Raw genomic sequence first — 11,858 nt, 5'->3', positions numbered from 1 at the left:
GATTTAAACCCAGTCTTTGCACTGAGCTACATCTCCTGCCCCCTTTATTAATTTTTTTTTTTTTAATTTTAAGACATAGTCTTGGTAAGCTGCCCAGGCTGGGCTCAAATTTGTAAATCTGTCTTCTGTCTCAGTCTCCCAAGTGCTGGAATTATAGGTATCACCATGTCTGGCTTGTAATGCAATTTTTAAAAAAGATTTCTTGCTTTTTTAAAGAAGAATGTACCCTGGTGAATTTTATACCAAGAAAACTTAAATACAAATTGTACTAGAGTAATTTCTCTTTAGACTAACATTACATATGGTTTAAATTAATGAAAAATCAAGTATACAAAAAGAATGCAAAAAAAAAAAAGAATACAGAATATTTGCTAGAATAAAGTAGGTTTTGAATGAGGCTTATAACTGTGCAAAAGGGTTATGCACTCTACCAGTAAACCTTTTAGAGCTTTCAATGATACAAACAGCCTGCTGTGGCACATGTGCCATAACTGCACTACACCATTTCCTAAAGAATTAGATACTCTGGAAGTTAAATCAACTCCTTTTAAACCTGTAAGAAAAAAATAAGTTTAGTAATGCAGAAAGACTTAATTTCTGCTATCACATTTATCCTATCTATATATTGCTATTATATTTCTTTGATACATGCAATACTATAATTTCAGTTGCCTGGTAAGCTGCTTGTAAATATTCACAATGCAGAATTTCTAACTACTAATTTCATGCAAACTAAATATCTAATCATGCTCAAATTGTAAAACTTAATTGTTTGTGGGTTTAAGAGCATTATATAATAAGCCTTCCAGTAAGGAATAAATCTGTGCCTTCATTCAAACATAAGCATATCAGAAGTATTAAATTCTGCTATATGATTTAAAAACTTAATTAAATCACAAGGTATTTGAAATTGTTGTAGTTTTGAAATTATTTTTGTTAAAACCAACATGAAATACTTATTTTAGGGAAATCTTTTCGATCAGCAGTAACTTTAAAAATGAAGAAAGACTCAAACATAGATATAACCTTTAAAAGTAAAACATAAGAGGGCTGGGGATTTAGCTCAATGGAAGTGCACCTCATAAGCGCAAGGTCCTGAGTTTGATTCCTGGTACCAAAAAAAAAAGTAAAAGATAATCAAGTTACAAACAGACCACATAAGAAACAGAAAAACAGGAAATCCAAATAAGTTTTGTACTTTACTTAATAGTACAGTTTCAGGGTTAATTTCTTACTTTAGACAAATCTTCTACCAGTTATATAAGACATTAACATAATAGGAAGCTGAGTAAAGGGCATACAGGAACTCTTGGCACTAGTTTTGAAATTCTTCTATAAGTAAAATTATCTTCAGATTAAAAAAAAATGTAGGAAAAAAACCTTTCAGAATGTGCCTTCAGCTGCCAAAATTTGATGAAATTTAAGAAAGTATTTTAAAACATCATTAGAAATCAGTATGTTTACTTAATATTATAGTCACTTTATTACTCTAAAAAGTTTAATTCTTAAAACCATCAATTACATAAATAGTAATAAGGCTAGCCATACACACATACAAAATCAACTGTATATTATGAGGTTGTTTATCCAATTTAGTGGATAATTACAAAAATACAAAAATAGCCAGTTATAGTTAAGTTACCAAGTGGAATTTTTCTGATAATCTATCCTAAGAATATCACCTTTCTATAAACTAGGAAGTTGAACAAAAGGAAAAATGTTACTGCTTAGTCACTAAAGAATGTATTTGAAAAATCCAAATGACATGCAGATAGAAGAAAACTGGTTACAAAAACCTTTTCATTTTAAAAATTGTGCAATGTTTTAAACATTTCCAATCATGCAATAGTAGTAAGGATCAGAATAAATTTTATAAAGCAGTTGATGGGAGCCCAATGAACAGGATTGAACATATTACACTACCCAAGTCACAGTTTCATACTATCTCCGATTCCCCCAGTCATAGCACTATGAAATTGAAATGCACACTACTCCTCACAACTCCTCCCTCATACTCTCAATGAACTGCCTTACCTATAAACCTTGCCATTTAACCTTTCAAACCAAATTTGATGGGAAAATATGTAATGTGCAGGATACCCTTCATTATTATTTCATAAGACATGAGTATAGTCACATATTCTCAATCTTCAATTACATTCCTTTTACAGAGCATCTGAACTGTTGCAACTGTCTAGGAAAATTCAAGCCTAAGAGATAAAAAATACTAGAGTCAAGAATCTGAACTTTAAAAAAAAAAAGAATCTGAACTTGATAATTCTACGAACTATAATTATACTAATAACCTATCTGTTCACATTTGTAAAAGGGTTTTTCTATTCAACAAATGTTACTCAATGGGTCTCTAAAAGGGAAGCTGTGTAACTACTACTTTCTGATAGAAAATAGTTATGTGACCCCCTAACAGCTGTCTTAGCAAGGCAGCAAAAAAATCAGTAACAATTTGAAATAAAATTATAGTTAGAATAATTTGTTAAAAATCATCAACCAAAATTACTGAAGGGATGAAAAAAGAATACTGTCTCAAAGTACACTGAATTCACGTTGTTAACATTCTGAACTCATGCTAGATATAAACTCAGATTATTAATTAGGGTGAAACAAATTTCAGAACTAGCTTTACATGAAATAAATGTATTTCATGATACAGGTACAGCAGCATCTAAAAAAATCTGGTATATTTACCACTAGATGCAAACTTCCTTATCCATTAGCCACAGAGCACAGTAATATTTTCTCAGAAATTTTTATTAAAAAGGCTTGATTTAACATGCCAGGGAAATTATTTTTCCAATGAAATGCCTTTATGTAAATTATATAAATTGGATCGTGGTCAGCTTAAGACCTGGAATTTATGAACCCTAGCAGAAGTACCAGCTGCTAATAATGCTTATGTTACATACACTGCTTAACTAGATGATAAACTACACAACTGTCGGTGCCAATCTGCTTATAAAGGCAATGCTCTGGAGGCACAGTCTTCTCACAAACAGCGGGCAGGCAGGTTTCATTATTATATGTTCAACAACAATCCTCAGTTCATTAAATAAGTTCCTGCAAAATAAGGAAAAAAAAATAATGAGTAAGCAATATAATGCTATCAAATGTTGATGAAGTTCACTACATCCAATAAAGAATTTACAGAAATAAAGATTAACCTAGAACGGATTATAGGAAACACACAAAATATACATAATATGAGGTGGGCCCACTGGATGGCAACTATAGAGTTCTAGCACTCCACAGGGTGAGGCAGGAACTTGAGCCTAGGAGCTAGAGAGCAGTCTGGGCAACACAGGGAGATGCTGCCTCAAACACATGCATACACAAAATTAAATTCCTAAAATTAGCAGCTGTGTCTTTTTTTGGATGAAAAAAATCCAACTAACAAAAATATTTAGAAAAATAGCTAACTCTGAGGAATGAAATAAGGGATGATTCCTTTACAGAACTCACATAACTTTCATATTTAATTTAGGCAAATTCAAGGTTTTTTTTTTGTTTTGGTTTGGTTTTGGTTTTTTGAGACAGGGTCTCACTATGTAGTTGAGACTGACCTGGAACTCACTATGTAGCCCAGGCTGGTCTTGAACTCACAGCGATCTTCCTGCCTCAGCCTCCCAAGTGCTGGGATTACAGGCATGCACCACCCAACTACAAAATAATCTTTATTACATTCTGTACATAGGACAGGTAATATATTTTAAAAATCACATATACTGTATTATAATTTTTAGAGGATTTTAAAAAATCATCAAAAGCAAGCAGCTCTGATCATTTCAATTTCTACTTTACATACTGACTTATCCTACATAAAGATATAACTCCTATTTTATGATATGGCTTTACAAACATTTGTATTCTAGTTCTAGTTCCAGCAACTCACCATTCAGAACCTCCATTAGAGTGAAATATGTACACTCAATGCTCCTCAAATACGGCATATATTTTTCTCCCTCTAAATTCAAGCTGCTACTACCTCTCTACCTGATGTTTTCCCCTTTTCTCACTGTGTATTCAAAGGAGCTCAGGCTGGTCTGAACTCACAGTGATTCTCCTGCCTCAGCCTCCCAAGTGCTGGGATTACAGGCATGCGCCACCACACCCAGCTTTCAAAGGTTTCAATCTTTCCAGAACAAATTTAAATCTTATTTTGGGAAACATTCATAGGCTTATCTTCTGGCCCAATCACTTTTCTTTTGTGTGGATAACAGCATTAATACAATAAAGCAAACATAGGGCAATGCACTATACAGTATCTCCCCTTACCCAAGGGGTATATGTTGTGAGACCCACCCCACCAAGAGATGCCTGATACCACAGATAATAGCAAACCTTACATATTCTTTGTTTTTTCCCTATACAAACATACTTTGATAAGCTTAATTTATAAATTAGGCAATATACAACATGGATATTCTAGACAAAAGGGATGAGTCACATTCCACATGAGAGGGAACGGGACAGCACAAGGTATCACCATACGCAGATCTGCACACAATTTAAAACTTATGAATTGTTTATTTATGGAACTTCTCACCTACCATTTTTTTCCCCCAGTTCCAGGGATCAAACTCAGGACCTTACACTTGCAAGGCAGGCACAGTGTCACTGAGCTAAATCTCTAGTACTCAACTAATATTTTTGAACCACAGGCAACTGAAACCATAAAAAATGAAACTGTGCATAAGGGGGAACTGCTGTGTATTGACCTGTAAATACTTTATTTTGAAGGAATTTCCTTGAGAACGAGACTTAAATCTCTTACATCTTTTCATTCCCTAAGTGTCAGCAGTGTTTTAAACATAGTTAAATGTAGCAGACTGCCTCACTGATTATGCCCAAAGCAGGCTATATGCAGTGCAGGCTATAAAGATTTAACCCCACAACTGGCTTATTCTAAGAAGTGAGTCTGCCTAACCCACAAGATAACATACAGCCAAGGTCAGTGACTCTTAAATTCTGTTCCCAGCCTAACAGAATGCTTTGTCTCTCCTTTGCCTGCATCAGGAGTGTATCCCTGGTGACCATATCGACATTTCTGGCTGTTCAGGGCCTTTGCTTGCTGTCTTGCTGCTTGCTCAAGCACTAGTCATCCCAGTTCCCCAACTCTGTCTCTTTAATTCTGCGTCTATATCTTTCTTCTTGCCACTCATCATAGCACCAAGCAGGAGATCGGGATCTGCGGCAGGGGTCTCTAATAGTCAAATGTATCTCTAATATCAATTACCAAAAATATAGGTGGTCCCCAATGTACAGTTTGTCTTACTGTACACTGACTCACTTTTAATCTTACAATGCTATGAGTGATATGCATTGAATAGGAACTGTACTTTAAATTTTAATCTTTCCCAAGGCTAGCAATATGTGTATGGTACTCTTTACTGTAATGTTGCTGTTCAATGGCATAAAGTTCCAACACCCAGTCAGCCACCAGTGTTGCTGTTTGATAGGGTAAGTGTATTAGATGTATTTTCAACTCATGGTATTTCCAACTTAGGACAAATCTATCAGGACACAGCCCCTTCATAACTCAAAGAGATCTATACAACCATCTCCTCATTAAGCCTAATACTAAAGCCTACAACTTAAATGCACAAAAACACTTCTTCCTTTCAAATTCTAAACTATTAGCTAAATAACTTCTAAGAGTTATAAAAATTTTATATTGAGCCAGGCGTGGTGGCACACACCTGTAATCCCAGCACTCGGGAGGCTGAGGTAGGAGGATCGCTGGGATTTTGAGACCAGCCTGGGCTACATAGTGAGTTCCAGGTCAGACTCAACTACACAGTAAGACCCTGTCTCAAAAAACCAAAAAGTATATTGTGAATAGTTTAAGTAAGACAAATTTAAACTAATCATCCATCAACTTACCGACAATATGGATTTCTTCTAGAGGAGTACCGAAGAGTAAGAAATCTATAGTATATAAAAGGCTGGAGCAAACTTCCTTGGCCACTGAAATAAACAAATATGATAATAAATATGTATTACCAATTCACATGTATAATCAAAACTTAAAGGCAATTCAAAGGGAGATTATGTGTATCTTCACTCATCACAGCTAAATCCGTTATTCTTAAAAAGGAAATAAAAGAATGTAGATATGACTGGTAAGGCCAGGGATTTAGCTCAGTGGTTCTGCTGCCTGTCTCACAAGTGCAAGGTCCTGAGTTTGAACCCTGTTACCAAAAAAAAAAAAAAAATTATTATTTTTGAAATTTTAAAATATCAGGTCAAAAAATGCTTCCATAATTATCAAAGCCAACAGGAAAAATAAAAATTTAAAACTTAGTAAGTACTCAAATGAAAGGTGCTTTATTTCATATAAACAAATAAAAGCTCAAAACTATACTGGCTTGGGCCGGGGATTTAGCTTAGCAGTTCCGCTTCCTCCCTTGCAAGCACAAGGACCTGAGTTAGATCCCCGGTACCAAAAAACAAAACAAAATAAAAAACTATATTGTCTCACCAGTAAATCTTCATAGCCTCCACTAATAAATATTCTTAATTAAAAAAGTATAATTACAATGCCCCAAAAGTTACATATATTTATAAAACTTCAAATCTGGAGTTCTTCCTTACAAAAAACTCTGGATTAGGTATTCACTGAAATGACTAAAAATAAAACAGCAATGGGGCTAGGGGTGTGGCTCAATGGTAGACCACTTGCTTAGAATTCGTAAGGCACACAGTTCAATCCCCTGAACTGCAAAAATACACAAAGAAAACAAAACAAAACAAAATAAAAAACACAGCAGCAACCTGAAGTACAAAATGACATGGGAAGTTTAAATAAATTACATTTTGTTTACTTATTGGGTTTAGTATGTAACTACTTAAAATCCCAGTTATGAAAACTATACAGCAAGTGTAGAATATAAAACTATACATATTATTATAACTATCTCACAATATTAAAATGCTAAATGTAGTTTCGTAGGTCAATTTTTTTTAGTCTTTTTCTTTTAAATTGTGTTATTATTTTCATAGACAAAATAATTTACATGATTAAACATCACTAAATTAAATATCATATTCATTTTCCCCAACAAATATTTTGACAAACTTTGTAAATTGAAAAAATACACAGTATAGCATATAAATAGGAAATAATCACTGAAAAAATGTCTCCCATTATCCAAGTTAGTCCTTTTCTCAGAGCACAGTTTCTAATATATCCTTCCAAAAACTGATGTCCACAAATATATAAAACAACTAACACTAATATGGTGCATACTTTGTAGTAATAATCCACTGAATTACATAACAACTCTAAGAAGGCAGTATTATCATTTTCAAGAAACTGAGACAAAAACACATCTATGTCCCTGTGCACATACATCCCTTTCCCCCAAATAAACAGGAACATCTCATATTGTTGTTGACTGACTTTATTGTGTCTTGGAGATCAAGACAACATATAAATAAATTATCTCATTCTTTTTTATAGGCTCCATCTTACGTGTGTACTAAGCCTATGTAACAGGCTCTCTAGTACTGAATTTAGGATTGCTCAAGCATACAATAAGAAATAAAGACAAAATCATCATCCCTTTATCTGTCTTTGAACATATATGCATATATGTGTAGGATAAACCCATAGACTGTAAATTCATTTTTAAATACAGAGCTTTCAGAATTACTGCTACAAATACAACTTGATGAAGCCTTCTAATATTACATTCTGTGTCACACCTCAAGGGCACCGCTGGGCATGGTGGCACATGCCTGTAATCCCAGCACTCGGGAAGCTGAGGCAGGAGGATCGCTGTGAGTTCAAGACCAGCCTGGGCTACACAGTGAGTTCCAGGTCAGTCTCAACTACATAGTGAGACCCTGTCTCAAACCGCCCCCCCAAAAAAAGTAATGTCTTATGACTTTTAAAAAATTTTATAGTTTGAGTTATATTCAAGTTATACACTTAAAGTATTAGTAGCTTTTCTTATTAGAAATGCAAGGTTAGGGATTTGGCTCCATGATAAAATGGCTGCCTAGCATGTACAAAGCCCTACATGGGATCAACAAAGTATAAAACAAAACAGAAAAAAAGAAACAGTACAAAGTTATAAACATTGCAATTCTTTAAAATAAAAATCACAAAACACTGAAAGATATACACAAAAAATAGAAAGCCCACCCAGGTCCATGAATTGAATGAATGTTGTTAAAATGTTCACACTACTAAAAGCGATTTACGGATTCAAAGCAATTCTCATCAAATTATCAAGGATATTCTTCAGAGAAATAGAAAAAAAAATCATAAAATATATTGAGAAACACAAAAGATTCTGAATAGCCAAACTGATCTTGAGCAAAAAAAAAAAAAAAAAAAAAAAAAAGCTGGAAGCATAACAATCCTCAATCTCAGAACATGCCAAGGGGGCATAGTAACCAGGACAACATGCTACTGGCATAAAAAACACACACATGGACCAAGAAGCAGAAAGGCGAGCCTAAAATTAAGATCTTTACCCGGGCATGGTGGCACACACCTATAATCCAGGACTCGTGGGAGGCTGACGCATGGGATCCTTTGAGGCTGAGCTACAAAGTGAGGTGAAGGCCAGCCTGAATTACAGAGTGAGATCCTGACTCCAAAACCAAAACCATACAAACAAACAAAAAACAACAACAAAAAAGATCTAGGGGCCGGGTGTGGTGGCGCACGCCTATAATCCCAGCACTTGGGAGGCTGAGGCAGGAGGATCACTGTGAGTTAAGAGACCAGCCTGGGCTACATAGGAGTTCTAGGTCAGTCTCACTACATAGTAAGATCCTGTCTCAAAAAACCAAAAAAAAGATCTAGGACCGGGGATTTCGGGGATTTGGCTCAGTGGTTCTGCTGCCTGCCTTGCAAGCACAAGGACCTGAGTTTGATCCCGGGTACTGAAAAACAAAACAAACAAACAAACAAACAAACCCAAAAAGATCTATAGCCCATTTATAGCCAACTAATTTTTGACAAAGGAATGAAAAACATACACTGAAGGACAGCCTCTTCAATAAATGGTGCCAAGGCCTGGGGATTTAGCTCAGTGGCGCCGTACCGGCCTTGTAAACACAAGGTCACCTTTCACCATATACTAAAATCATTCAAAATAGTCAAAAAGCTCTGCAACTATTAAACTACTAGAAGGAAAAAGGGGAAACATTTCAAAATAACAGTATAAGCAATGATATGTTTGTATAAGACTCCAAAAGCACAGGCAACAAAAGCAAGAACAAAATGGATTATATCAAACTACAAAATGCTGTACAGCAAAGGAAACAATTGAAAGTGAAGACAACATACAAACTTGGAGAAATTATTTGCAAACATTCATCTGACAAAGGATTAATATTCAGAATATATAAGGAACTTAGAAGGCCGAAAACAATCCAAATAACAAATAGACCTATGATCTGAATAGAAGTTTCTGAAAAGATACACAAATAGCCAACAAGTATAGAAAAAAATACTCAAAATCACTAGCCACGGGAAAATGCAAATCAAAATCACAATATGGTATCTCTTCCTTCAAAATGGCTATTATGATAAAAGCAAAAAATAAATACTGGCAAGGATGCAGAGAAAAAGAGAATTCTTACAGATGGCTGAAGGAATGTAAGTTACTACAGCCATCAATGGAGAGCAGTATGGAGGCTCCTTGAACAACTGAAAATACATGATCCAACCACCCCATTTCTAGGTCCGATACATCTAAAGGGTCTGAAATGAGCATATCTATACTCCTATGTTTATTTCATCACTATTCACTGATTAAACTGAGCTATCCATTAGCAGATGAATGAATAAAATGTGACTTTTATATATATGTTTATATATAAATTATATATTTGTGTTTATCTATCCAAGTATATAAGCACTATGAAATATCATTCAGCCATAAAGAAAAATAAAACACTGTTATTTATAGCAAAAAATGGAAGGTACTGGTGAATGGAGTGAAGGGAGGACAGGGGTATGGGGAAAAAACAAGAACCAAGATATATCATGCAAAGGTACAGGATCCCAATGATACATATAACTGTACTGTTTGCTTTGAATGTACCAATAAACTTAAAAGAAAAAAAAGGAAGGTACTGGAGGAAACTAAGTAATAAAGACCAGCACAGAAAGACAAATACCATATACAGAAATTTAAAAAGATCAAAAAGAGAGTAGAGTAATGATTACTAGAGGTTAGGAAGGGTAAAAGGGAAGGGGAATACAGGAAAATTAGATTAATAGGTACCAAAATCCAGTTTCAATACAGAAGTAAATTCTACTGGAAAAAAATATATAGTTAATTTCTCCATTTAAATGTTTCTGGTAAATTCTCATTTCCTTTATAATAATTGGAAATTAAGATGTAAGTCTGTACACAGTAAGTGTTTAAGTAAAATGTTTAAGGAGCACAAATGAGTTAATGTAACACTGAAGTCAAAACCTGGTACTTCAACAAAAAAATCTACTGTTCTAAAATGAAGTTTTACTTGTCTAAGTTTACATAGGATCTCAGCATTTCATTTTGTTTGTTCGTGGTAATGGGGACTGAATCTAGGGTACTGTACTGACTACATCCTCACCCTTTGTATTTTGAGACAGGGTCTTACTAAATTGTCAAGGCTGAGCTTGAATTTGTGATGAACTTGTGATCCTCCTGACTCTCAGAATGCTGGGATTACAGTTGAGTGCCAGCGCATCTAGCTTTTATTATTATTATTTGTAACACAAGGCCAGGGCCTCACAAATGCTAGGCAGGCATTCCACCACTGAGCTACAACCTGGATTTAAGATGACTATAATACATTATTTTCTGAATGTGGACATCACTTAAACCCCTATAAAAAATCGAAAAAAAAAAAAAAAGTCTGCCATCTCGCAAAAATCTAGTAATTTTCTGTCACTAACATGAAACAAATGACAGAACCTGGTAAGCTCTAAGGCCGGGATTAGGTGACCCAAGAGAGAAAAATAAGCAAGGAAGCAAAAAGTTCCTTTAACCAATTAAACTAGTGTCTAGTCAGGATTACAAAAGAGATGAAAAAATAAGGCCTATCACAGGAAAGATAGTACAATTTTTATCTTTTCCTCTGCCCCAGATTACCCTTTTCTGTGCCTTAACCTTCTAGGCTAAAATTTACTAACTCTACAGTAGCCAGGCGTGGTGGCACATACCTGTCATCCTAGCACTGGGGAGCCTGAGGCAGTAGGATCACTGCAATTTTGAGACCAGGCTGGGCTATACAGTGAGTTCAAGACCAATCTGAACTACAGATCAAGACCTTGTCTCAAAAACAAAACAAAACAAAACAAAACAGACAGGTATGGTGGTACACGCTTGTAATCCCAGCACTTGGGAGGCCGAGGCAGAAGAATCCTGTGAGTTCAAGACCAACCTGGGCTACATAGTGAGTTCCAGGTCAGTCTCAACTACATAGTGAGACCCTGTCTCAAAAAACAAACCAAACCAAAACACAACAACAAAAAAAAACCCCAACAAAACAAACATTAACAAAAAACCCCACATCTATAGTAAGTTTTACAGTTAAATAATTTATAAATACTATAATAAATTCATCAAATCCTATATCCAGCATTCACGGACTATTGTTGGATTTTATACATTTACCTATTTTCAATTAATTTTTTTTTCAGTACTGGGAATTGAATCTAGAGATTTATGCAGGCTAGATAATGATCTACACTCAACATGGTAGTGCATGCCTATAATTCCAGTACTCAGGAGGCTGAAGCAGGAAGAGCACAGTGAGTTCGAGGCCAGCCTGTGCTACATAGTGAGTTCAAGGCCAGCCTGAACTACTTAGCAAGAACCTGTCTCAAAAAA

At 35.0% G+C, this 11,858-nt stretch overlaps 1 protein-coding gene across 1 annotated transcript in view; it reads right to left on the bottom strand.

Moving 5' to 3' along the window:
- Positions 1 to 1,117: 1,117 nt before the first annotated feature.
- The window catches only part of Tmem33 (transmembrane protein 33), a 23,596-nt gene continuing 12,855 nt past the window's right edge, over positions 1,118 to 11,858 (bottom strand). Inside the window, exons 6-7 of the mRNA XM_010625157.3 lie at positions 5,899 to 5,982; positions 1,118 to 3,075 (exon numbers count right to left, since the gene is read on the bottom strand). Coding sequence (XP_010623459.1) covers positions 2,946 to 3,075; positions 5,899 to 5,982 — 214 coding nt within the window. The 3' untranslated portion in view covers positions 1,118 to 2,945. The remainder of the gene's footprint in view (positions 3,076 to 5,898; positions 5,983 to 11,858) is intronic.

The sequence above is a fragment of the Fukomys damarensis genome, unplaced genomic scaffold (genome assembly GCF_012274545.1).
Source record: "Fukomys damarensis isolate Sample0158 unplaced genomic scaffold, DMR_v1.0_HiC HiC_scaffold_35, whole genome shotgun sequence".
In the NCBI taxonomy this organism is placed as follows: Eukaryota; Metazoa; Chordata; class Mammalia; order Rodentia; family Bathyergidae; genus Fukomys; species Fukomys damarensis.
This window is presented reverse-complemented; position numbering and strand designations above follow the sequence as displayed.